The sequence below is a fragment of the Trichophyton benhamiae genome (genome assembly GCF_000151125.1).
Source record: "Trichophyton benhamiae CBS 112371 chromosome Unknown Abenha-G-c-62g06.r1, whole genome shotgun sequence".
Taxonomy (NCBI): domain Eukaryota; kingdom Fungi; phylum Ascomycota; class Eurotiomycetes; order Onygenales; family Arthrodermataceae; genus Trichophyton; species Trichophyton benhamiae.
Window position 1 is genome coordinate 145,146 of NW_003315090.1, and position 26,812 is coordinate 171,957.

The 26,812-nt window shown below is 48.0% G+C and overlaps 8 protein-coding genes across 8 annotated transcripts; 4 read left to right on the plus strand and 4 right to left on the minus strand.

Annotated features, from left to right (window-relative positions):
* Positions 1-815: 815 nt before the first annotated feature.
* ARB_01983 (uncharacterized protein) lies at positions 816-5,350 on the plus strand (the record flags this gene model as incomplete). The annotated part of the gene is made up of 3 exons (XM_003011709.1): positions 816-955; positions 1,008-3,533; positions 3,631-5,350. The coding sequence occupies 3 exons, from the start codon at positions 816-818 to the stop codon at positions 5,348-5,350; spliced, it is 4,386 nt and encodes a 1,461-aa protein (XP_003011755.1).
* Positions 5,351-5,546: 196 nt separating this feature from the next.
* ARB_01984 (thioesterase family protein) lies at positions 5,547-6,231 on the minus strand (the record flags this gene model as incomplete). The annotated part of the gene is made up of 2 exons (XM_003011710.1): positions 5,547-5,924; positions 6,049-6,231. The coding sequence occupies 2 exons, from the start codon at positions 6,229-6,231 to the stop codon at positions 5,547-5,549; spliced, it is 561 nt and encodes a 186-aa protein (XP_003011756.1).
* A 700-nt stretch (positions 6,232-6,931) lies between these two features.
* ARB_01985 (uncharacterized protein) lies at positions 6,932-8,769 on the minus strand (the record flags this gene model as incomplete). The annotated part of the gene is made up of 3 exons (XM_003011711.1): positions 6,932-7,005; positions 7,066-8,679; positions 8,754-8,769. 3 exons carry the CDS (start codon positions 8,767-8,769, stop codon positions 6,932-6,934), a joined length of 1,704 nt encoding a protein of 567 aa, XP_003011757.1.
* A 171-nt stretch (positions 8,770-8,940) lies between these two features.
* On the plus strand, positions 8,941-9,826 carry ARB_01986 (uncharacterized protein; the record flags this gene model as incomplete). Its single annotated transcript, XM_003011712.1, has 3 exons — positions 8,941-9,079; positions 9,165-9,565; positions 9,626-9,826. 3 exons carry the CDS (start codon positions 8,941-8,943, stop codon positions 9,824-9,826), a joined length of 741 nt encoding a protein of 246 aa, XP_003011758.1.
* A 1,406-nt stretch (positions 9,827-11,232) lies between these two features.
* ARB_01987 (uncharacterized protein) lies at positions 11,233-14,048 on the plus strand (the record flags this gene model as incomplete). The annotated part of the gene is made up of 4 exons (XM_003011713.1): positions 11,233-12,678; positions 12,867-13,280; positions 13,442-13,759; positions 13,818-14,048. 4 exons carry the CDS (start codon positions 11,233-11,235, stop codon positions 14,046-14,048), a joined length of 2,409 nt encoding a protein of 802 aa, XP_003011759.1.
* Positions 14,049-14,633: 585 nt separating this feature from the next.
* On the minus strand, positions 14,634-15,772 carry ARB_01988 (DUF207 domain protein; the record flags this gene model as incomplete). The annotated part of the gene is made up of 2 exons (XM_003011714.1): positions 14,634-15,137; positions 15,251-15,772. 2 exons carry the CDS (start codon positions 15,770-15,772, stop codon positions 14,634-14,636), a joined length of 1,026 nt encoding a protein of 341 aa, XP_003011760.1.
* Positions 15,773-16,399: 627 nt separating this feature from the next.
* Positions 16,400-17,413, plus strand: ARB_01989 (uncharacterized protein; the record flags this gene model as incomplete). The annotated part of the gene is made up of 3 exons (XM_003011715.1): positions 16,400-17,057; positions 17,157-17,272; positions 17,339-17,413. The coding sequence occupies 3 exons, from the start codon at positions 16,400-16,402 to the stop codon at positions 17,411-17,413; spliced, it is 849 nt and encodes a 282-aa protein (XP_003011761.1).
* A 1,486-nt stretch (positions 17,414-18,899) lies between these two features.
* On the minus strand, positions 18,900-19,406 carry ARB_01990 (uncharacterized protein; the record flags this gene model as incomplete). Its single annotated transcript, XM_003011716.1, has 1 exon — positions 18,900-19,406. The coding sequence occupies one exon, from the start codon at positions 19,404-19,406 to the stop codon at positions 18,900-18,902; it is 507 nt and encodes a 168-aa protein (XP_003011762.1).
* Positions 19,407-26,812: the final 7,406 nt, after the last annotated feature.

Sequence of the window (26,812 nt, forward strand, 5' to 3'; positions counted from 1 at the left end):
TCCGTCTCCTTGACTATCCGCTTCGGTAGCCCCGCCATGGTCTGATTGCAACTGGTACTACTGGGCTCTGGAAGAATATTATCGAGAGGCGGTAGTGTAACGAGCGTTTGAATTAATGGCGCCTATGCCTGTTACTCCTTTACGGTATATCGCGCAGATGGCTGTTGATAATTTGTGGTATTTTCGGGGCTGCCTTCCCTGTCAAATCTTCGCTCGGCAACGCTGCAGAGTCCAGGGAACGGGAAATGGTTTTCGGTATCCACGAGACGTCGGAGTAATTCTTTTATCCCTCGGCCCTGCTTCACAAGTAAATGGTCTCTCAGTCTTTCACTGCTGGGATTCAACTTAACTGTTTGCCAGCTTTATCCCACCTTTCTTTTGGCAGACGTTGCTCCCCGCAGGTGCCAAGACCTCTCGTTGCAGGAGAAGCACGTGCCATGAGCTAAATCCAACCCAGTAAGGCGCTGCTTATGTAACTAACTAACCACAACTGCAGTTTGACTCTCCAAGCCCGTCTAGGACGGCATAGAGAGGGACACATTCCCAGGCCCTTGACAGCTCTACTTTGGGTATTTAAGGCCATTTCTTGCAGTCCTCAGAGACGTTCGACGGGCGAGGATCCCGACCGAGATATCCCCAGAATGCAAACGGAACCTCTAGACGCGCAGACTGCTGTAGTGCAAGCTTCTGTCAACGCGTGGATTAGGACATCTCCTACATAGTTGATTAACATTCGGTGCATGGGAACTATAACTGCACTGTATATCGTCTCCTCAACCTTGCGATCATACGGAGCCCTTCTCTGAACTCGAAAAATGGCGGGCCAAATCGAGTCAGGACCGCTTGCTTCGGCATACGATAGCCCCACGTTCGGGGAGGACAGTTCATTCCACATTGATCAAGCAGTTGGGTCAATGTCAATATCGCCTTGCGGGAGAGATGTTGTGCTTGCATCGTAAGATAATTCTTGAAATTCGACCCTTCACTTATGGCTGACGGAATGCTAGAAAGGAAGGCCTACATGTTATAGATCTCGATAATCCGTATTCCCCTCCCCGTTATCTTCCTCACCGAACAGCATGGGAGGTTGCCGATGTCCAGTGGTCTCCCTTTTCCGCTCGGGATTCTTGGGTGGCAAGCACATCAAACCAAAAAGCATTGGTCTGGAATTTGGCTATGCGGACTTCACAGAATTCTATAGAACATGTTCTACACGCACACTCGAGAGCAATAACGGATATAAATTTTTCAGCCCACCATCCTGATTTACTAGCTACTTGCGCTGTCGATAGTTTTGTCCATTGCTGGGACCTGAGAACACCCGCCAGGCCTGTTGTTTCTTTTTCGGATTGGTTTACCGGGGCAACTCAAGTCAAATGGAACCGACAGGATCCTCATGTTATTGCTAGCTCCCACGATAAATCGCTTCACATATGGGACGATAGAAAAGGCGCATATCCCCTACGCACCTTTGAGGCACATGGGACGAAAATTTACGGCATTGATTGGAACAGGACTCGGCCCGAGGCTATTGTCACCTGTGCACTAGACAAAACAATAAAGTTCTGGAACTATTCAAAAGAAGGAAACAGGCCAGAGAACGTTACCCATACACCATTTCCTGTATGGCGGACACGGCATACCCCGTTTGGATGGGGTGTTCTGGCGATGCCACAACGTGGAAACAGTGACCTTCACCTATATAGCTGTGTTTCAGCTGAGAATAACAGGAGTGAACATGATGATCTGCCGTTGGTCCACAGCTTCCCCGGGCATAAGGGCCAGGTCAAGGAGTTTCTTTGGAGGCAGAGGGGAGGCATCGTAGATGGCATGGATCAGCGAGAATTTCAGCTTGTCTCATGGGGAACAGACAAGGAGTTACGCCTTCATCGTGTAGACCCAGAAATCCTAAAAGGTGTAGGCTACGAAAAGGGCAAGCCATTCAACCCCCTACTTAACCTTACTCGAAAAGGGGCAGCCTACAAAACTTTTCATGATGAACACTCCTACGAGCATGGTGAAGTGGGTGAGGATTATGGTGAACGATCAGAATATCTTGCCGCCAACAATACTCTCAAAGGGATGAGTGGGGTGAGCATGCCATACTCGCGTGGATGGGGTCAAGTTCGACCCATTGGACAATCAAGCAGTGTTCGTGGGCGCACAACTCTTAGAGCTGATATGAACCCAATTTCCTGGATGCGAGGAGTGAAAATCTCTGGATGGGAAGTGGAAACTCTGGGTGATGAAATAATCCATGTTGGTGAAAAATTCACCCGTGTAGCGTTTGAATCCGTCAATGTTGGGCAGCGGAAAGCGACCATTTCGATGCACGGGCCCTGGGGATCGGAGAACTCGAATGTTTTCCTCAAAATCGATATCAAGTTTCCCACAGAATACCCTCGAATGGAAGCACCTATTTTCAACGTCCAAAGAACAACTGCGGTAACAAGCCAACTAGTCAAAACTGTTACTACTGGAATGCAGGCAATTGCGGAGACATATCTTTCAAGACAACGAGGCTGCCTTGAAGGAGTGATTCGATACTTACTTGGAGAACATACCGTTGAGGAAAGTGTAGCTCTGGCAAAGAATCAACCAAGCGAACATCTTAAGTCTACTGATATACTTGCTGGTAATGAGTCAAGTGATGAGGACGAAGACGTTGGCCAATTTCAGGACTCGGATCTTGCTCTCAGCTCTTCTGAGCTTCTTCGCCCTATCAATGCCAATGTCATGGTTCCAGTTGCTCGAGCATGCGGTGCTTTATGGGCCAACGATGGCCAGCTTGTCTGTTTCTTCCCAAAGAAGGAAGAAAAACCTCCATCCTTCCTAGACTCTATAAGCTTGAGGGCCATGGCCGGATCATCCCGCAATGACAAGGTATTTGAAGGATTTGGGCGCCTTCAAACGGGCTCCCCGGTGCCAAGGGCAACAGCCGAATCGGCTGTCAGCGGTGGTATTGTCACTGAAGACGGTGGCTCAGAGTTTTCTGATGACTCTTCATACGATTCGTCTAGCTCATCTGGCTCCTCCGATCTATTAGGCTCACTCCCTCAACAGTTCCAAGGGAATCACGCCTGGAGACACGGTAACATTGGATTTCACCTAGCACGCTCAATTGCAGGAAATTCACAGAGGTCTGTTGCTGGGCCTAGCACTGCCAGATCATCGTCGGACTCTTGTCAGAATTATGTCCACATATACCACTTTAATGACATATTACCTGCAAAACGAGAACTTGCTCAGCAGTACAAAATATTTGGGAACCGTGCGGAGATTTGCTCACATAATATGGTAGTTGCAGCGAATGCGGGGCTTTCAGATCTATCCTACGTCTGGGGGCTTCTGAATTTACTCTTGGATAATAAGCAGACAACCGATACTAAAGGTGTAAAGGATCGTTTACGGCACATACTTAGCAATCCAGTGGGCAGCCTGCGACGAAAAGACAGTGGTGTCTGCTTGAACAGCGAGAGACAAAAAACGTGGGGGAGCCATCCTCTCGGAGCCCGATGGTTTATCCCTGCTTTGTGAGCCATCCTGCAACGTCTTATCCTTAATTGCTTAACTGCATTCTTCTTTTCTTCTTCTTTTTTTGTAGAGCCACACCACGCTAATTATATATAGGTTTGGACATTTCGAACAGCTTGGAGACGTACAGATGCTCGGGATGCTTTCGTGCGTTTTGTACGAGACTGACATGAAGCGACTTCTTCCAGATGATCCGTCCAAGCCCCGGGTCTCAGAATTCTTGGATGATAAAAGCTTTTCTGACCAGCAGTTCAGGGGGAAACATAATACCACACCGCTGGCAAGCAAAGACCTACCTAATATATCGGCATCCCACAGCTCTGGGTGCTCGTCTGCTGATCAGTGGCACGGGAACACCCCACCACTGTATTCGACAGGAACCACGCCTCCCACCGGAGTTCGCGGGGCAAGGTCCAGTATGGAACGTAAATCCCGTTATAATACGTCTCTGTCTGGGTCTCCTGACCCGCCTTCTAATATGCGGATAAATACCAATTTTGGCAATACCTTGGCCTCCTCACTCTCACGATCTCTAACCTTCGGGCCATCTGCGTCATCTTCACCTCCAACTGGTCTCATTAAGAAGCAACCTAGTCCAATAGGCAGTCTCACTACCCATGGACCTAGTATCTGGAGCTCTGTTGGTGGTCTCCGTAACAAGGCAGCGTCCGCATTACCTAGTTATCTTACTCCCTCCGCAATCGGCACACCCCTAACCTTCTCAGATTCAGAAGAGAGCGATAAACCGGTTTCACCAAGCGCGAATAAGTTCAGAAGAAGCATAAAGATTGTCAAGAAACACCAAGCTGCATTTGACAACGATTGCAGGGCCGAGGTCCCTTTGCTTGATCCTCGACTCCAATCACTTTATCAAGCCTACAGAGAGAACTATGCTCATCTTCTATTTATATGGAACATGCCTATACAAGGAACTGAAGTTCTGAAAATGGCCTCCATTGTCGACAACGAGACAGAACGCTCCCTTTTATATAAGTCGAACAACAAATATCCACGGACCAAGCACGTCAATAGGCGCCATAGCCTGGCAGTTAACCACCACCCTTCAACAGAAGTTCTGGCTGAAGGACTCAACCTGCAACATCATTGTGCAACATGCGGATCTGCCCTACAAGTTTCTTCTCCAACACAAAATCCACTGGGTGAAGCTATCGGGAGGAATAGCAGACGTAACGCACTTGTGAATGTACAATGCCTCAACTGCAACCTGTCATTGCCGGGTTCGCAAAATATGTCGTGTGCAATATGTACTGAGGTGATTCAAGGCATGTTTAGCCCTTGCTTCGCCTGTGGCCATATGTGTTGCTTCAAATGCCATTCTCAATGGTTTGCGCCGAATATTACCGCGGAAGGTTCTGTGGAGAAGAGCGTTTCTACACTATGCCCCACTGGATGTGGGTGTAACTGTTCAGAACACTTGGTGATAGATATGCCTATACCCCCAACGCCTGCTTCACCTGCAATATCCGCTGCACCTCCTCTACCAGCTCCGCCATTTCCAGAAGCTACTCTGAGTCCCTCCAAGTCAAAGAGCAAACCCTTATACCCAGGAGCAAGTGGGAGCCGCAAAAGTGCCAAAAAGTGGAGGAATAGTTTAAATCAAACCACGGCAACAAACGACGCGGACCAATCCGATAAAAACCAGACTGGGACCTCTTCAGGGATTCGCAGCCGAGCTAGCCTCGATGAGCAGCTCCCGGGAGTAAATACTCGAAAGCCAGCTGCTAATTCCGGTTCGATTAGTCGGGTTGCCTGCTGGATCGGCAAGAGCTCACTTGAAAGGATGGACACCGTGTGAAGTCGTTCTAATTCAACGTCATTACACCACTTTGATCCTCAAGTGTTCTATTTATCCTGTATACCAACCTACTATGTACTTATAATGTCTTGCTACTAATAATGTATCAGTTGTTCGTTTTATTACTGGAATATATGTCTGTTGATATTGGGGCATAGACTAGTTTGAGATGAGCGAGCGCGGAGAACGGTTTACTCTAAAATTTCTCTCCCAGTGTCCTCAACTTCAGTTTTTTAGGATACACAAATAATGCTTTGGCCTCCGAATAGACCTTCCCTTTATCATCCTTAATGACGGCTTCAACAACTGCCTTCCTTTCAGAACTCAAGAGGCGATCATATTTTGCCTCGACTATTATGTATTGGTCTCGCCCGAGGCGGGCTTTATAGGATATGTTGAGATTGGCAGTAACCCCTGTGCGCTCGGGTAGATTCTCGATGGCTAAACGACCCATATTTTCGTCAAGAATTGTAGCGATTGTACCACCATGCACAACAGTAGGCCATCCATCAAGCCCGTTGCCAAGGTATAAGACAGATTTGAGGGTGTTTTCTTTAGAATTGTAGAACACATGCTATCGAACATATATAGTTAGTTGCCGTCAGTTGACAACATATTATATCCCAATCCTATATTGTTGAACACACCTGGCACGACAGCCCTCTGGACCCCCGAAGGCACCCGCTAGTAAGCCTCGCCTTCTTCTCTTCTTCAGTAAAGTTACCATATGGCTCCCATTCCGTATAATCTGGATCTTCTCGTAGTTTCTTCACAATCTCGAGCTGGTCAAATCGGGAATTCAAGGATGTTGTTATCTCTATATCTTCTGGGCTGTCGGGTTCTATTATTGGGCCAGCAAATATATTTATCTCACTTGACATATACCTCCTACCCAGGTAGCCAAACAGAAGTATGGAAAGTAAAATACGGAGTCGGCGAGGCGATTTATTGGGGCCGGGAGGAGGAACGGTAACCGTTGTTAGGCGGCGAGATTGGTATTTGGATAATTGTCTAAGCGGCAAGACAGGGTTTAGGCGAAGCGAGTATGCGCGGACTCTGGATTGTAGTCCATGCTGTATTAGCCTGCAGCACATTGAGGAGTAACAGTGCGAGACAACCTCGCCCGGGACTTTCTTTAGCATAGCTGCTGGAAGCGTCCAGTTCTTGAAGTTGAAGGGCGTCGCTTGCGGCGCTAGTCTACCAGCTAACTAACTAGTTATCTAACTTAACTAGTAAAATTAACCGCGCTAGTTAGCTCGCCCTAGTGCGCTTAACTAATAGTTAGTCTATACAACACCTATAGTCTAGAAAGCTGTACTCGGTAGAAGCAGGCATCAACAGAACAACCGGGAGTATCGTAACCCTTGGGACTAAAGAGTTACTGAAGCGATATCTACATAAGCTCATAGACAGCTCCATTGCGGGGTCATGAGAGATATTCCTTATTGCTAAACAATCTTATGCCAGCTTTACCACGGACAATCTAAACGAGACCTTGGTCTCTGGCTAGTAGAAAGCAATAAAAATAGAAAATAAATTTCAGGCCCTACTACCTAATAGGTCCCTCGGAGCAAAACCCCCTCACTCGTTAAGAACATCAGCAGTGGGCAAGTCGATGGCCTTGTAAAGAAGGATCAGGGCAGAGTGTGATTCACCTAAACAGTGTTAGTCATGAAACTTATTCCAATACGTTGAAAACAAGGGATGCTACATACCACCTCCGGATAGTGTTTCAATTTTCTCTGCAGGTACCTCAGAAACCTTTTCATCGTTGAACCACCACCAATTTCCATCTTCTTCACGTCTCTTGCCATCCACTACCTTGCCCTGCTTCTTTACATAGGCAGTGTAGTGGCCACTGTCGGCGCTAGCTCCCTGATGGGTAATGACACCCCGTAGTTCGTAAAGTCCACACTTATTTGTACTTTCATCCTTAGCAAGGTCTTCATTGATAAGAGAAAAGAGCTCTTTCTTAGCCTGTAAAAGGGCGGCTGCCTTTTCAGCTTCGTATTCGGCATCTGATTTGAACACTTCTGGCGCAGCATCCTTATCTTCGGGCTTGTCTTTGTTCTGATCGGTTGCTGACTCGGCCATTTTCTTCTTTTGCAGGGGCTCAGATGCACGATCTTCTTGTTTCTCTTCTTGTTCACGTTTATGAGCAATCTTTTGGCGTTTTCGTGCACGTTCCATGTCCTGTTCGTCTTTTCGAATCTCGCGGACTTTATCCCTGACTGGAATGAGCTGCTTCTTCAACTCGTCAGTGCAAAAGTCGACTACGTCGATTTCCTGCGGGAATGTGACTTTTCGCATAATTTTGGCCTTTTTTTGCGATTCCCGTTTCCAGAAGAAACGAACAAAGTGGACGGTGAGATATTTCGGGAGACGCGAGATTCGAGTTTTTTTGGTGTAGATAGCATCTCGGTCCAGGGTAGGTGAGTGCTTCTCGATTTTCTCTTCTAGACTAGCCATGATTCCATCGTGAAGATGGTTGATTTCTTTGTCGATATGGCAATTTAGCTTGAAGAAAACGTCAGAGCTTTCTACGGCCATCTCTCCGCCTTCTTTGGCAGCCGGCTCATCGCACTCTAAAACCGAGTTGATTGTCCCTGACATATACTTGTCAACAAAGGAAACGGCTTTCGAGTCTTTGCCATCGGAGGCATCCTTTATCATGAGATTTTGGCGAAGTTGTGAAATAATCTGGGACCAAGCTTCTTCTGCATCTTGCTGTGCATAGCCATGTCCATCCCTGCTTTGTTGTGCAAATTGCGGGAAGACAGTACGGAGGGAATCTAGGAATCTTATTGGAGGAAACCCCCGCTGGGTTTGTGACATCAGTTTGTACAAATCTCGAAGGGAGGCCGTGAGATCAGGCCAGCCTGAGTTAAACTGGCTCGAGCTACCTTGTGCGGTACCTTTGTATCTCTGCAGCTCTTCCTGAAGTTCGGGGATGAGGCGCAGGGTCTGCAGGGTGGAGTTCAGGTAACATGTATTTCCCAAATTTGAAAGACCAGCCGGTGTAGCGCCGTCAGCCTTTGCAACCTCAGCTTCAGTCATGTCCTCCAAAAATTTAATTGCTTCCTTCGGTTTCCTCAATGCTAGATTGGACTCTCCGTTGGCTGGGGTACCCATCATCATGAATGTCTGGCCCGCTTTGGCATTGAGCGAAGATAGGAGAGTGTCATCTTTAAGCTGGCCTCCTTTGACTAATATTTTCTGTCGTTCGGGTTCAACGCCCGTTAGAGAGTACAGCTGGAACTTGAATGTCTCGCCATTCGAGCTCGGGTCAAGCTCTACTTCGTAGCGTTTACCCTGATGTTTGACGACAACTAAGACAGTCGTTAGCAGGATCCTGGCAATGCTTTACTTCATCACATCAGTAATCAAAGACGTCACAGCCTACCAGAAATAGGATCCATTCTTCCCGCAGATAAATACACTGAAAAAAAGGAGCTCTCGAATCAACTCGAGTAGATATGAGACTCTGGAGCTGCCTTTCTCCTGGCGCGGTGTACCCTGTCCCTCTCTTTTATGTCGTTGAACTGGAGGATGTTATTTCTAGTTATGTGGGGCGAAGAGCGGTGCAAACAATGCAAACACCCACCAACCCGCAGCAACGTCAACCTGGGCCATCGAAACCGACCTCAAGCAGGAGAGATACACATCGACAGACAAAGATAGGACAAGACTGGACGGACCAAATACCAAGCAAGAGTGGTGCTCTTCAAGGTCGGACTGAATTGTGATTACGTTTTACAGCGCTGGAAATCCCGGTCAGAAGATCTTTTAGCTTCGCATACAGATTTCTATCCAGTCAACAGCCATCAGCATGGTATACAGGACCCCAAATTCATTTCATACACCTCGAATAGGGCTAACGTCACTAAGTCACAATCCTTACGACCATACCTCCAATGCGTTCGCTCGTCTCTGACCGCTGCCCTTGCGGTATCGAACTTTGCCTCCCAGACCTCAGAACGACATAACGTCCCGGAAATAGAAGCAGCCACTTCTCCAGAACTTCTTCTTAATCCGCTTACGGTTGCGCGCAATGAGAAAGAGAAAGTTCTTATAGAACCTAGCGTAAACAGCGTTAGAGTTAGCATCCGAATCAAGCAGGCAGATGAAATCGAGCATATCCTCGTACATAAATTCACCAGGTTCTTAACTCAGCGAGCAGAGGCCTTTTTTATCCTCCGACGGAAACCTGTTAAGGTATCTTCATATATTGGCATAGTATTATTAGATTCAACCATCGATTACTAACCTGGGTAGGGTTACGATATCTCGTTTTTGATCACAAACTTCCACACGGAAGCTATGTTAAAACACAAGCTGGTTGACTTTATCATCGAATTCATGGAGGAGGTTGACAAGGAAATATCTGAGATGAGACTATTCGTGAGTCTATTGCCGATTGGAATCCTTCTACCTTTTTACTATTCCGATTCACATGAGGCCAGGTTTCTAACGTAAATTCCTTTAGTTAAACGCTCGTGCGCGATTTGTTGCGGAATCCTTTCTAACACCCGTATGCTTCCACCAGTTACTATCCATCCAAATTGCATTCAACTAATCTTTATCCCAACAGTTCGACTAGTGGTATTTCCCCTATTTATCGTCAGCTTTAAGCCAAACGCTCGAACTACCGCGGAGACATCCCTCTGTCATTATGTTCCGTATGCTCTGACCTGTCTGATGGAAACTTGTTTATGACTCAATTACAAGGTGTTGTAAATAAGTTTGTAAATGACGTAAAGTTGAACTGGAAGGTCTAACAAATATCTATGCTAACTACGGACAACTGTGACCCTACAGCTCTCGCCTATATATTTTCAAATTATATCAGACCTACCGGATTTGTCTTACTGCGTAAATCAATTTTGATACCTGTTGCCATTTATATATACCCTCTTTCATACCTGGCGGTTTTTATACTATGCGGCTCGAATTACCTAATTAGGAAATTTTGACCACACCTCTCAAGTTCCACAATATCAGCCACCTCTTCTATTCCCTTACTTCTGGACTCACTGACCAATATATGAATGTAAGAGTATAAAACTCTTCATTCTTATACCGAGTATGTCAGTCTATATAGGACTTCCACATCATACCCCCTTCCCTAGGAGTGGCTTCCTGACCCCCTTAATATATAGTAACAACGTTTAGAATACAAGGCAGGAATCTCAGTATCCCCAGTTAGATAGCGTGGGATGCTATTCTTCTGACCTCCCAAGATCTATCCAGGCCTGACTCTTTATTCTATGGGTATAATATGCAAGTGACAGACAGTACTCACTATTTCCAGCTTTATATAATCTTCCACTCTGCGGATTATATGGCATTCCCTATTCCTTATGTGCCACTTGGATACCTATAAACCTACTAATCCTTCCATCTATAGGTACTTAAATCCTATATCATGTCTTTGCTTGCCCCTATATCACAGCCTGTCATAGTCTTTCATGCTCGTCCTCCTTATACCTTGCCTAGCTCTATGTTGCACTGTCGACGCTGCGGCGACTAAGCATCCCACAATAACAGGTATAAAAGCCTCTTCTTCTCTTGTTTGTTGACATTTTTCTTTTCTTTCTGTTCATCTCCTTTTGCCTTCACTACCTTGCCTTTAAGTACCTCCTTTCCTTTTATCAGAAAGTGGTATCAAGTTTGTGGTCAAGGCTGCCATCTAGGATCTTTCGAAATAAATTAACAAGCCTCTTTCTTCTTTCTCTGCCTGCCTTAGTTTCTGCATTTTACCCCAATCCTTCTGTTCAGTCTCTTTGAGATATCTTTACCCCGTCACCAGCAAGGGCTTTTCGAAGTTGAGCTTTTGTATCAAGTCAGGTCAAGATCATCAGGGTATATGTTGATTGCCCAAAATGGCTTCCTGCGCGGTCAAGGAGTATGGGTCTCAGCTTTCGACAGGTTCGTCTGGTAATTCAGTCCAAGAGAATGTTGATACCACCGCAAACAGCAAGGATGAATATCAGCCTGCAGAGGCTAGTAGCGTTGTGGCAACGACAGCGTCGGTGGCCTCGCTCCAGGATGCCCAGCAGATGTCGGAGCAAAGTGTCACCATTGCCGAAGTCGTCGAGCCCGAGGACGGCCCAGCAGATCCCACAGTCGACGCACAAGTCTCTGGAAGCGAGAGCTCGCCAACTCCCGTTGAAAATTTTCCTTTGGCGCGCACTTCTCTCGCCTGTTTTTTCGGTCCTACACCTCATTCCACACAAAAACAAAAATTCCAACCTCCTTCTCATCTCTCTTCTTCCAGCCCCTTATCAACTTGCAGTCTTCCAGTTGCTCCACCCCCTTCACCAGCATCAGTTTGTGGCCGTCAATACGCTGCAGCAGCAGAATCTCCTTATCCTCAGCTATCTGTTCTACCAAATCCTCCATCCTTTCTGCCCCAAATGTATCCTGGAAGCCAGTTTCAGGGGCAATACCCCAATGGCAACGCCAACAGCAACAGTGTGTCTCGTGGGATGCCTCCGGCTATGGCAGCAATCCCTAGTACGGCTCCAGGTAATGTCCAGTATCCTCAGCAAGGTAACTTTCAAAGATCCATCCGTCCTGTTCCGCCCCTGAAATTCCGTCGTTATCTTCGGCCTACATGGAGAATTGCCTATGCTTTCCACCCCCAAGTACCTATTGTCTCTGCTCCTGGACCTTTTACTTCTGCTTGTTCCTCTTCTGTGTCTGCTCCTGTTTCTAAAGCGCCCCCCATGCCTATCGCGCCTGTTTCTTCCCCTGTTAAGCCAAAGAAAAGCGAGTACAAAGGCCCACTCATCGTTTCTTCATCTCCAGTGAGACCTCCAAGTCAGAGTCAATCATCCCAGCAGCCGTCCCAGCATTCTGTTCAGCATTCAGCTCAGCAACATGTTCCACAACATGTTCATTACCCTGTTCATCGTTCAGCTCAGCATACAGCCCAGCAGCATGCCCAACATTCTGCTCATTGGCCCGTTCATCAGGCTGCTCAGCAGCAAAGACCATTCAACTCCCAGGTTGTTATGAACAATCCGGGTCACGCATATGGTATCTACAATAATATGACCACAAACGGCCATGATCCGAGGAACAATAACAATGTTGCTGTTCCTCACTATCATAATCCTCAATACCCACAAGCCCCAGTTCCAGGGTCATATCATAATCCATTCCCAGGAAATGGACTCTCAAACGCCTATGGCTTTCATAACATGAACAACAATACCCCTACAGCCTTACCTCAGGCTGCTCAGCGTTTTCCAATTGAAGATCCGTTTGAGACTGGCACAGGTCCTCAACCAGCCCCAGCTGGTGCTGTATTAAAGATCAGCAACGTAAGTCTTACTAGCGTTTCCGCCATAATTCATTGAATATCATTACATGTAATTTGCTTTGCTACATCTCCATTTTTGATTGATACCCCTATTATCAACGGATTTGGATTGACCACTTCCAACTATTTTTTTTTTCTGGTTCTCATATTCAATAGACATTCTATTGATCCGAGCTAATTCGTCTAAAGATCCCCTACAACCTTTTGGCCCGCGAAGTTACGCATTTTCTTGGTCGTCGAGCCAAATTACTTCCAGAAAGCAGAGGCACTTCTATCCATGTTATTATGGAACGATCCACTGCTAAGACTATGGACTGCTATGTCGAATTACTTACACAAGCTGATGCAGAAGAGGCTCTCTCATGGGTTAATCGTAACTTACCTGCTCACTCTCCACGTCTTGGTGACCGGCATGTTCATGTTGAAATGTCTTCGCAAGACGCATTGCTTCGTGAGATATTCCCCCGTGCAAAGTGTGTCCTTTGGAAGAATGGAATCCCAGAAATCCAGCCAAACACAGATAGGTACTCCACTGGTTTCCAAGGCTTTTTGACCAATGAAGAGCTGTTTTGCATGGTTCATTTTGCTGAAGCACCGAAGAGAGTAAGTCTTTACATGAGTACCGCCGTGTGTGGGCTTCTGCTAATCACCGCTCTAGGCTCCGTTCGCCGAGAAGTGCCCGCAGCGTCCCTACGAGTTTATGATCAGCACCCTTGACAAAGTATGTACTTTACTTCATTTCGTTAGAGTCTTACGCTAACCAGCTCCTTTTTGCCCAGTTCCCCTGGGATTCAAAGTCGCTCTACACTGTTGAGCACCGCAATGTTTTGTTTGATGCTACCAGACGCCAACTGCAAGCATTGCTCCAGCAGGTTAATGCTAGACGAGTCATCCAACTAGATGAGCGTCTGTTAAGGGATCTCCTTAACGCAGGACTCCGATGTTCGACGTTCAATGAACGTCAGAAATATCTTCTCCGGGTGGCAGCCGGACAAGCACTGGGGCCCGTCCCCAGAACAGTGGTGTTCTGGCCCTTTGATGCCCTTACGCGCAGGGCTAATGCGCGAGAGGAGAGTGTGGAGGTAACTATGGCTTGTTCTCGAAACTACACAATAACAAATGCTGACTTTTTGTCCTTAGGAGTATGCCCGGTTAATCCGGGCAGCAGTCCTACGCCGAGTCCCCAACCTTGGGGAGCTCAACAACTCGTGGGACGCCATTCAACATGGCAACTCGCCCTTCGGGCCACTCATGTTGGAGTGGCGGGGCGAGGGAGCGCGGCGGAGCCTGCAAGCCGCCATAAACACTGAGATCGGGGTGATGAAGGCCCTGGTCTCAGAGGGGCTTGCGGCTGTCAACACCGCCGCTTGATTTCCTTTGTTTTTTCCTTTGTTTTTCCTTTGTCTATGCGTTGCTATCAGTTGGCTAGTAAGCAGTTAAATCCCCTTGGGACGCGCTGACTTGCTGGCATTATTGTATATTTCATTTGTTCAAGAATTGCATTGCTGCCAGTTGGCTAGCAGTCGGAAAATCCCGTCTGGGATGACTCCGAACTGCTGGCATTATTGTACACCTTTCCTTTGTCTCTTGCGTTGCTCCCAGTTGGCTAGCCGGCAGTCAATCCGGCAAGGAATGGCTAGCGGCTGGCATTATTGTAATTATGTATTTTTAACTGTTAGAGTAGCCTGTCCAGGCGAATCGATGTCAGATTTTTGTACCTCCAGTTGATTGTTCCTAGCATCTCATCACTAAGACTGGGGGTAAGGCCGCTTCGTCTTTATTGTATCAAGACATCCTCGATGCTAATTTCTATCCAAATATTACTTTGCAAGAGATGCACATCGATTATAAGCATCATTTTCCTGGAAACATCAGAATGACTGATAATGACTGATGTGTGTGTTTATAATTTTTTTGGTAAAAGACAGAGGAGAGGGGGCTATCGATTATATGTCTTTATATGCCTAGCGTATTAACTCCAAATATCATATCATCATCAATCACTGAAGCCAAATTTTCTGGCTTTCGTGCTTCTTTCGCGGCTTTGCCCCTTTCCAGCCCTTCCGCTCTCTTTCTTGCTCTCCTAGCTATTGGGTCCTCCCATTGCAGGTTAGGGTTACCAAGCGCTTGCCCTCCACCTAAATGCAAGAGTTTCATCCTAAATCTTTCCATGCGCTCCGTGTTAATTGCAAACCGTTCATTCGAAATTTGAACAAGCAATTGCAGATACTCTTCGGTTACGAAACTACGGGCTGTAGCTTCAGGCGAACCATCGTTTTCAATATAGCCTATGATTGACTCAAGTCCTAGGCCGGAGGATCGTACAGCGACAATAGGACATGCTTCCGGGTCCTCGAGGCATCGAAGGCCCTGGAGTCCACTTTCTCTGAAGCCTGCATTACTGGCAGCAGCAAGGACAGGCTGGGCATGGCTTAGAGATGCAGCCATTATATGGAGAATCTGCACCCAAAGTCAGCATGTTGAAAAGACGGAAAATAGACAAAATTTGATATTTATGGAGAGAAGCGAAACGCGTAATCAAATAATAATTCGGTGGAATATCAGATGCATACCATAGGCTCGAATTTGAATTTGACCAGTTGTATTTCGCCTTTTTCACTTGGGTTTATTGCGGTCCTCGACGGCTTTAGCCCAAAAAGTTCATGCAGACTCTTGTCCGCTTTCTCGCCATCGAATATCAGGGGGTCATGGGAGACAAATTGCCATGTTCCACTGCCTTTCCCCCCCTTAGGAACGAATTTATTCCCATATTCTGTCCTTATACGCTTGTCGTGACCGGGTTTATCTTCTGAGGAGGTGTTTTCACGACCGTCAAGAGCCCTCTCAGTGCCAGGGGCAGTGATATCAGCCTGGACCTTGCCTCCCTTCCCTCGTTCGACGAACACACTGATGCGCCCAGCGCAGCTGCTCGTCGTCACAAGGCCCGGCAGCCGGTTGATGTCCCGTATAAGAGGTATAATTGCAACATCCACCGAGCCCTTGGGGGATAGGTCTGTATAGTCTTCTTCAGGGACAGACAGGTCCCTTAGTATCTTCTCCTTTTTTGAGGTGAAACTGGAAGGTATGGAGGCCATTCCCGTACAGCTTTCTCTTTAAATGTGAACCAGACAGAGATAGCTTTTTATCCTTTTTAACGGCCCGCTTGTTTGTCTTTTCCCTAATATCACCGTCTAGCATGCAGCTGTTGGATGCTCCCCTGCCTCCAGTTAGCCAACTAGTTAGTTAACTAGCGCTTAAAAGGGCACGACTCCGCCGTGAAGAATTTTTCTCGACCCTATAACTAGTTAACTAGTTAGGGCAAGCTTCAGCAAGAATAATAACGTATATGCGCGAGTTTTAATATGCGCCATATCCTCCTCTGTTAATGGTTAGAAGGAGACGATATATCATTGACCGCTTGGGGATGGCTGAGGAAGAGAAATGCTCCGTTCGGGCTCACGACCTCGGTAACTTAGTTAACTAGTTAGTTAGTTATCATTCCAGCCCGTCGAGGCGCGACTAAACTTTAACTAACTAGCAACGACTCCAGGTACAGGCCTCGATAACCCGCAAAGTGAGCATAGAAGCTATGCCATTGAGCGTCATTGACGTCTACAATTAATTCCATGAGGCTTTTTCATCGTTGAGCCTCCAAAGGCCGGGTGTCATGCCAGGACGATAACCACTTCATCGACAACTAGTTAACTACCCGCTCACCAGCCATGCCTCGCCGTTCACTTCGAAATTCAGCGCCTACAGGGCAGCAAGCCAAACGGCAGCCTGATACCTCGACCTCCAGACAGAATACAGGTACAAAACGCCGCAGAACTACCTCCAAAGAGCTTCCGTCTAAGCCTAGAAGCTCCAAGCGTACCTCATCTACCGCAATAAGGAGCAAATACTTTGAACAAGACGCCTTGGAGCCCGATTCGAGTGACAGTGACTTGACTCCATTGGCATCAGAGTGCTCGGATCGAGCCTTGCTGGAAAAGGACAACAAGACAGAGGATTCATATTTCTCGGGTGCAGAAAGTTCTACATCTGCAGGCGCTGAGGAGTCTGCGGAAGATAACGAAGACGAGGACGAGAATCTTGACAAGAAGAAAAGAGGAAATAAAAAGAAACCAGCAGCAGTGCATGTGAAGAAAAGAAAGAGTGGTGTGAAGGATCCCGTTGCTGAATCCCGAAAAAATAGCAAGGGAAACGAGCTCTGGAGAGAAGGTGTCAGGACTGGCCTTGAACCAGGAAAAGAAGTGTTTATCAAACTTCCGACTCCCAGAGACGATGGAGGGATACCCTATGAGGATGGCACTATACATCCAAATACCGTCCTCTTCCTTGCAGATCTTAAGGAAAACAATGACCGTGAGTGGTTGAAAAGTGAGTCCACGATCTTCATTGGAGGCATACAATACGGGATTGAATGCTTACATAGACTAATTGTATTTCTACGTATATGCTGATGCATGGATTGTAAAGATCATGATGTTGATTATAGAAAGTCTAAGAAGGACTGGGATTCATTCGTTGAAGCACTGAATGAGAAGCTAGCTGAGAAAGACGAGACAATCCCTGAGTTGCCAGCAAAAGACTTGGTAAGCATATGCCATAAAGTACCAATATGCTCTAGAATATATGCTGATCACAGTACATCTTTCTAGGTCTTTAGGATATATAGAGATGTTAGGTTTAGCCATGACCAAACACCCTACAAGGTAAGAGTTTCCATGCTTTAAGTCGGAAGTAGGAGAGCTTTGGCCGAAAGGTTATCATGCTCCCTATACTTGATTACGCGGTTTGCTAACTATACCGAAGCCACATTTCTCAGCGGCATGGTATGTTCACTAATATCCTGCCATATATTATATTACTTCCCTTATGAACAACCCTTGCAGGTCCCGTACTGGACGGAAAGGCCCGTACGCAGCATACTACCTCCACCTAGAACCTGGCAAGTGTTTCATAGGTGAGTGAGTCTCTGAGTTACCCAGAATTCACTACAACCTAATTCACATTGAATACCTGGCTCGGCCACCGGCATTATCTGTTTCCATCCCTGTGACCAGTTCATATCCCAGGGATAATTGCTCAGAAAACGCGTGAGCATAGATAACGATAGATGGATAGTACAGAGGCTAATCAAACGTACAATCACAGGGTCCGGTTTATGGATGCCAGAAGCTAGCAAACTCGCTCTTATTCGCCAGAATATTGATCGGGATTCGCAACGGCTCAAGGACATCTTGATGCATCCAGACGTCAGGGGCGAGATCCTCGGGGGTGTTCCTAATGATGAAAAGAAGGTTATTAAGGCCTTTGTCAATCAAAATAAAGAGAGTGCACTCAAAACTAGACCAAAGGTAGGTAAATTTTGCTCTCGTCTGTTGAGCAACATCTTTCGTCCTGGCCTCAGTCACCTGCAACCTATATGAATCACCGCTGCCACTCCAAAGTGTTGTCTTTCCACAGGCACTTTCATTTGCCTATCTCAAGAACAAAGAGAAAAGTCTCATAGTTTTATATGCTCGGAGATATCTGTCGAGGGTCTCATCGAGGTGTGGGTGACGGAGTGAGTAAGGGTGGTAGATGCCTGCCAACCTATTTGCAACCACCGCTCGAGTCAGTCAACTTAGCCACCAAACGAGCACAAACCACTGGACGTACCTTTCCAACTCTCGTCTATGGCCTAGCTCCCCGTAGACCCAACCCTGACGAGGCCAACTCCCGCTCATAGTAAGTTGTTTTGCTACCAGACCAACCTAGAGCTGTTACCTTCCGCTGAGTTCCGGAACAAGTCGGCGATGCGACTCCAACTCGATGAAACTTACTCCCTCATCGAAGTGGAAGTCACTCAGCCAGCCCATCATCCAGCAAGGATGGCAAATCCGCTCCAGCGAAAGGCCTATATCAATTCGCTCGGGCCTGACGGGTGTTTTCAAGCCCTCCAGCTCGTCTTCCTGGCGGGGATGCCACCAGGGTTTTGGGCTTTGAAGGCCCGTTACGGGCGGACCAGGCGCGGCCCTTGATTTGCACTGACTGCGCTTTTCTCCCATTCTCAGTTGCCACGGTGGATGGAAGCCGCTCCCCCATTTCGAACCTTCTCTTTCGCTTTTGCAGCCACTTGGGTTCCGCTTTCTGGGACTTTGGGTCAGAGATAGTGTTCGAACCAGGTTTCAAAGAGGGCCTAACTAAATTGAACCCTCCCTTTTCTTTCTCCTTTTCTTACAACGGCTCCCATACCACACCCCTCCCACTCCAATTTTTTACCGTTGAGATATACTTAGTTACATGATGGCTAACTCTATTATCTGATAGGGCTACGACGCGGACAATGAGAATATTGAGCTTCTCCGCCTTCGAAGCTTCACGTTGAGCAAGAAACTTGGTGACCAGGATCTCCGTGGACCAGAAGCCATGGGCCGAGTGGCTCATATCGTTGGGATCATGGTTCAATTTGTAAGTAAAAATCTGTCTTTCCGGCAGCATGTGCAGCAGAGTTGTCTCCTTGCACATCCTGTCCGTTTTGCCCCCCCCTCCTCCCTCCCTCCCTCCCTCCCTCCTTCTCGGACGGCCTCTCCCATACCGCAGAGCCAATAATGCCAACTCCAGAGTCAAAGCCAAAGCCAAAGTCAAAGCAATAGTCAGATTCAAGCCAGATTCATATTCAGAGCCGGGGCCGGAGCCAGAGCCCCATCCCTTCTCCATCCCCCATTCCCTTTCCCAGGCCATCCCATCCCTAGCATCCCTCACTCCGAACTGACGCCAGACTCATAAACGACTCAACGGCGGCTTTCTCACGGCTTCCCTCGTCTACATTTCCAGGGTCCCAAAGCCTTCATCTGTCCCACATGATCCACACACACTGTAACCTCTCATTCGCGGCTTAACTGTCGCATGCAGGTATGATATGCATGCACAATGTGCTGAATTCGGGCAGAGGCACCCAACTCACGTAAAACGAGCAGTGGAGTGAGTCGGGCATCGAACCCTCTTGTCCCCCTCTATCCCTCTCATTCAATCCCTACCCTTTCATGCTCTGCCCTCGTCCTCCCGGTTCCTCGTCACTCCGTCTCCTACTCAAATCTCTCTGGCTTGTGTCTTTCCTTTGGATTTTGGTCTATGTTCTCCGCCCCCTTGCAATTCAATCCCTGCCAGCCACAAAACCATGAGAGAGGAAAAGAATTTACCGTGTCCTAGCGAAGAGTACGGAAGTCAATCTCGCTTAGCGACCAGGCTGTCTGTTAGCTCAGCATATCAGCAGAGCAATAGCAACATGGGATAATAGGCAAAAGGGAAAGAATATGATGGGGTGAAGGACCATCTTGTTGAACACCGCCATGCGTTTCAATGTGTTCAATAAAGATTCGCTGGGGGGAGCAGGCCGTCCTGGTCGTTTCGTGCCTCTGCTTGGCCATGCAAAATAGATATTTTCCATATATCTATCACGCTCTCCAGGGATAAAAAAAAAAAAAAAAAATAAGGTTTATCCGTGATTTTATGTTACTGACATGTTTCATTCCGACAGGTCACATACCTGAACAGCATTGTCATGCCGGATCCCGAGGATGAAGACGGGGATGAATCTGGGGATGTGTAGGATGAAGACGACAGATGAAGGGGGAGGAAGACGATCCTGTGCATGTATGTTATGCACGCTCGAGCCTGGTCATTTTTCAAATCAAGGAAAGAGATCAATCAGGCTTGTCGATGAAATATAAATTGGATGTCTATTTTGTCTCTGGTTTATATATAGGCATAGTATATGCATGCACGGTTACCCGATTGGTACTTGCATTCCATCGAAACAATGGGTTGAGGTATGTAGATGTTTATGGGATGGGGACTGCGGGGGAAGGTGCATTGGATTAGATTGAATTGAAAGAGTCCCCGTCAAACATGGTGAAGAACCGTGGCTGCCTGGTCTTGCTAGCCAGATGGACTATAGAACTCTGAACTATAGACCACGACCACTGTCTTGTTTCTGTGCGGGGAGAGTGAGAGAACGAGAAAGCTCATGACTATCTCGAGCAGTTGAAGCAAGCAGGCAAAGCAAGAGTTGGGTACGTACTCCGTATCAACCCAAGGCTTGGGGGCGAAAAGGAAAACCGAAAAAAAAAAAAAAGGGACCACTCGAGGGTAAGCGTATGAATGTGTGTGCATCCGTCTGCCTTCGAGGGACACGAACAACGCAGTCCTGCATCTCGAGCATACTTTTATGCAAAGGAGAAAAGGAAAAAGAAGGCGATTAGGTGTCAGTAGGCGTTTGAAAACAACTTGTTGCGTCGAAGATCCGTACAACAGGCATATAAACCTGGCTTCTACCGGGTATGTACATGTAGTTATGTATGCCGCTCCGTTCTTGCAGTTAAACCTTTGGAACGAACAGGTAGGTTGCTGTGAAGTAAGAGGCATGGTGATATCCCTGAGGTTCTGATATACCATGCACACTGTAGCTGTCTCCTGTTGAAGCTGACTGTTCACTGTGCATGTGCGGAGTAGAAGGCGGGAAGAGAGATACGACGTCCGCAGTCCAGATGGTGGATGACTATTTTTGCTGCATGAGTAATGTAGGATAGATATGAAAGGCTGGCCCGCCAATCCCATCCGTCGGCCATTACTTTTCCACGGGATGCTCCGCGGCCCTCCCGCTACTGCATTGCTCGGTCAATGAGTTGTATGTGTAAGTTGGTGCAGCAACAACAAGGGCCAGGCCAGCGATGATGGGGTGTTTGCTTTGCTGTGCAACAGGAGGGTGTGCTGACGGCTATCAAGCAACTCCCGCAGCCTCGAAGTTGTCTGTCCTATTCCAGCAGTCAGCGAGAGAACCCAGCACTCCACAGCCATCCCTGCACCCATCGCCATTCATTCAACCATCACCCTCACCACTTTAAGTCTATGCCGCGACCTGATATATGAGGCCGCTCATGCTGCCAAACCGCCCAACTTCTGGCCCTCCCATCCTTCTCCGTCGCCGCTTTGCGGTGATTGGCCACAGCCAAACCACATGACCAGAGACGTATGCGGGCCTAGCGGGAAGACAGGGATGGGCCTGCAAGCACCGAAAGCAAAAAGAAGACGCTAAGGGGGTCGGATGGACGAGTTAAAGACGAGAGAAGCCATTCAGGATGAGCGAGAGGCAAGGGGGTTGGGCGGCCACAGAGACAGACGAGAGGGAAGGGCAAACGTCTGGTGTAACAAGCCTGCGACTAGTTGTTTGGCCATGGTCCTTTCTTTTCTTTTTCTCCGTCTCCCATTCTCCCTCTCCGTCTCGTTTCTTTGCTTCCCGCCGTCTTCTGCTTCTCGTGGCTCGCACTATTGGGTGCCATCCCAGATCAATCGTCCATCAATAATAGGAAGAACGCTCGTTGAGTGGATAATTCGATGTCCGTCGTCGTTCTGTACGGCGAGAACAAGAAAATCAACTCTGGGTTAGCTTATGTAATATGTATGCAACCGGGTATGTAAGTAGGTATGTTAATTATGGTACGTAATATAATACGCTGGGTACGGTAATACAAATACCATTGGTCTCTCCCGTACAACCATCCACGGGAAGCCCCCTGAGCCATGGCTTGCGAGTACTTGGCTACCTTCATTATGCAGCATCGATGTCGACATCGGGTTCAGGTTCAGGCTCTTGTTCAGGCTCTGGTTCAGGCTCAGGTGCAGAAGCAGGACTGGGCCGTCGCGCGCTATGGATTTCCGGCACTGGCTCGCCTGGAACTCACCCAGGACTCCTGCTTCTCTGCCTCTGCTCTCCCGTGTCTTTCTGCTCATGGACGAACATGGGGTTAAAGCATGTCTTGTTCTTGTTATCGTATGATAACTGCTCAAGGTACCGTACCATTTTATTCCCGCCCTACGTGGAGAGTCAACTGCCATAATATCTAGAGTGCGGGCTGACGGGGAAGGTAAATATCTTAAAATAACACATGCATAGACACACATTACATACGGGCATCGGCACTTACATAGATACAGATGATATCCATAACAGATAGGGCACATCTGGGATGGTTATGCTGGCGCATGCAGTGGGACGACAGATACGAGACTATCCTGCTGCTTCCTTCCTGCCCTCTCACACCGCTCCGTCTTCGCTAACTACTTGAGCCGACCCTTTTTTTTTTTTTTTTTTTTTTTTTTCCCTCTCATGCAGCGTGCAACATGCATATGCAGTGAACTTTTCCTGTCTCCCGGCATGTTCTTTGCCTGTGCTCTCATGTTGACGGAGTAATTGAGTCGAGAAGGGTAGGCGGTTGCTCTGGTCGTCACCGTTACTGACCATCCTCGCGCATCCATGGTCATTCAGACGGACAAACATTCTTGGAAGGCTGCTTGCTGGACGGTACAGAGTAAGCATAGCTGAATGCCCTGCCCTGTCTTTTCTTCCTTCCCGCCCCCTCCACGTAAGAAGGCATAACCTGCAAGGAAGCGTAGCGCGCCTGTCCGGCCCGATGCCGTCTCCAGGTTAAGCTAAAAGGGCAGAGGAAGGAGAGGGAGAAGAAGAAAGCAACAAGGACCTCCTGGGGGGAAGGAACCAATGGTTGAGCAGGCAGCACACACTCAAAAGACACATGATCAATCTGCAATGTGCCATGTCATGCAATGCAATGCAGAACACTGGAAATTGATCTGGGCGACGGAAAGATTGGTTTGATCCTGCCTGGTGGGCAGGTTATAGCTGATTGACCGATATATAGTTTCCCTCCTTTTTCGCTCGTCTGACTGGTTCGTACTCTGTACAAGCCGCAGCCCTGTCTTTTGGTCTGTGCCAGCATCTTCGACTCGCTCTTTCTCCCTCCTGAATTTTCGCATCTCAGGCCAATGAAATTGGTAGACACGGGTGATCCTTCAGCAAATAATCTGCATCTAGCGCTGTCCGTTTTCTTTTTCGCCCGTCTTTCTTTCTTTCTTTTTTTTTTTTTCCCCTTCCATTCCTCTGCCTCCCCCAGGTCTGTTTTACCCGCTCCTCCCTAGCCGTTTTATGTCCCTCGTTTTTTCTTATTCCTTTGGCTTTCTTCTGTTGGTTTGAAAAGATCACGTCCGACCAAGCATTCAGGCAGGTGGGCTGCTCAGTACGCTGAAGGCACCAGGCAACAGGTGTGGCTGTCTTGTTTTGTTTTTTTTTTTTTTTTTTTTTTGTTAACATATTATCCTTGGTCTTGGTTCCTCAATCTCATTGAGTGTACTCCGTACGGAGTACGGAGTAACTGAATTCGTCTGTCCCTTGGTTCCTTGTTGCTTTGGTCGTTTTTTTTTTGCCCTTCAAGTTTCGCTTTATGCGAGGAGGATGCGGGAGCGGGCCGCTACCGCTACCGCGACCGCAACCGTTACCGTTACCAACAGCTGCGCACCGCTAAGAATAGTTTAAAAAAAAAAAAATTTTTTTTCGTTTTTTCCTTGTTTGTGTTGGTCATATCGAACACAACCGCGGACCAGGTTGAACACTGGAAGGTCAGATCAACACATTATTCGCAAGTGCTGGATGTTCACGACTACATAGAGCCTGGAGACGGAGGGGTGAAAGTCAGGCCAAAAGCCTTACCTACCGTTTTTGAACGTTCCCTTGGTAGCACGAGATGGTGGGTGACTAGAAAGAGGAAAATGTCCAGAGAACTGGGGAGATAGCACGACTGTCTGGTAGGGAACAGAGGATGGAGAAGCCTGCAAAACAAGGCAAAGAAGGCAGCAAGAGCAGCCAGAGCAAGACAAGGTCAAGGACTCCAAGGCCAGGGGAACCAGGCAAACTATACGGTCACCAGACCGGCTGCATATGTGGGTGATGCAGGAAAACATCACACAGGTGAAGGATAAACATAGGAAGCTCCGAAGAAGGAGGGGAGAAAAAAAGAAACAAACTTGCTAAATTTGGATTCAGACGGCATGATGATGTGCAACGGGACCAGGGATGGGTTGGATGTCGATACTTTTGTATAGTTCGTTGTCTAGATAGAGAGATGGATGGATGGATAAAAATAATCATCCATACATATACTCCATCCAGTTAACACAGAGACGGGAGGGTTAGAGGAGCAGAAGGCAGCCAGGGCCAGGCTGGGGAAGAACCTAGGGGAAGCTGATCCGGGTTGAGTTCTCTTCCGTCTGTCTCTTGTCTCCCTCCATGAGTTGATGGTTGATTTGAATGATGATAAATAAAATACCTACCTCGATGGTTAGTTTGGCTAAATCCCCCATCTCAAGGCTTGTTGTGCTTGTATTTTTTTATTTATTTCTTTTTCTTCTTCAACGGCTTTCCATACTGAATATAGCCTAGCCTGGTCCCGCGGCATCTTGGGATTGACGGGATGGTTAAGCTAGGTTAAGCTAGGCGTCGAGATAGAGAGCCGCTTACCCATATGCCCACATCTCTCGTCTGTCTGCTCTCCCTCCGTTCTGCGGGCTCTCCTGCATGTCATTCTTTTGGGAGCACGGCACGGGAAGCGCAAGCTAAAGTCTTCTCTGTGGGCTGTCCGTTGTTCGTCGGTGTTGGTGTAGGGGGGTGATCTTGTTGGCCGCGGCCCCGTCTCCAGATGTTGGCTGAATCAATCACTAATCATTTATTATTATGGTCTTCCTTTCCCGCTGCAGCTTGCAGGCCAGTCTTCTTTCTGCCCGGATAGGATGCACTGCCCTCCCTATCCTTGCCCCTGACTAGCGCGCTACCCGACCATCGCCTGGACTGCGTACGAAGGCCGTCCGGCCTATTTTCTACCAGTCTGACGACGGCCAGCAGACGGCGTTGACCGAGGCGAGTCGGCGATAATTCCGGCGCCAGATGGCTTGCTGAAAAGGGCTGGAGGGGGAAGTAACACCCGCCGGCTCATGTTTTAGGTATATGGAGTCTTCTGGGAGTTTGGTCTCCTTGGACTCTGTCTCATCCTGGACGGACACGCTGTGAGCTGGGGATATCCTTCCCCCACCCGCTGTCTTCCCTCGCCGCTCGTATCTTCAGCCATGCCATCTTCGTCATCTCTCATCGTCAGCCTGGTCGCCGCATGCTGGAGACCTTGCCCCATCCGCCAGAATAGCCGACCGGCCTCTGGAATCGCTGATGTCGTCGGCGTCCTTCTCAGTGTATTGCTTTACTGCTGTTGCTGCGGCGTCTGTACGTATTTATGTATTTATGTATTTATGTACGTATGTACGTATGTATGCGTGTAAGTATGTAAGTAAGGAAACCGGTACTCCTGTCTCGTACCGTAAAGCGGTATGTAACAGTGGAACCCACGTGACTTCCCAGCTTCCTGGTCTCGGTAACTCCGTAATTTACACGTTTTCTGCCCAGTAAATTTGGGTTATTCGGCTCTTCCGCCCTTCCCTTTCGCTCGATCGCTCGCAAATCCACAAAAGAAAAGAAACGAGACAGCGAGGGAGGCGCAGAGAGAGGGAGAGAGGAGAGAGATAGGCAGAGCAGAGAGCTAAGCAAAAGCAAAGCCCACAGAGCCCACAGCCCACAACGTCCACGGAGGGAGCGTGGAACTAGTCGCTTTTGCCCTGTCATTGGGCCGCTGGAGGGACCCGGATCCTTGGGAGCGGGCTGGCGGGCTGGCGGCGAATCTTCTGGCAGGCCCAGCGGTCACGATGGGCGGCCCTCTTTTTATTTTTCACTGACGCAATCAGAGCAGAGTTACTCTGTACTCCGTACGGTTGCAGCTGAGAAGCAGACGACAAGATGCGATGGACAGAGGCGGGATATAGACAAAGCTGCTGCCTCCAGAGCTCGCTGAGGCGAAAAGTGTGACCTCCTTCCGCGCCCATCCGGCCGCCCATACCATCCGTCCGCCACGCCCAAAGGAACCTCTCCTCCACCGTAACCAGGAACCAAAGTTGAGGAGACATGGACACGGCAAATGGCACGAAGAGGTTCAGCTTGCCTGCTAGCTAGCTGGCCCTTTTTTTTTTTTTTTTTTTTTTGGGATGGTATCCAGATTACCCGAACGCACTGCTTTGCGACTTGCCTCTTTCGACACCTCCCGCTGGTCAAGCTTAAAAAACAAAGCAAGGAGCCGGAAAGGGGAAAAAAAGGAATACAATACTACTACACAGCAAGAGGAAGCAAAAGGGAAAAAAGCAAGGAAAAAAAAAGGAGAGAAGGCGAGACTACCGCGGTGCGTTAGACGATATTAATACGG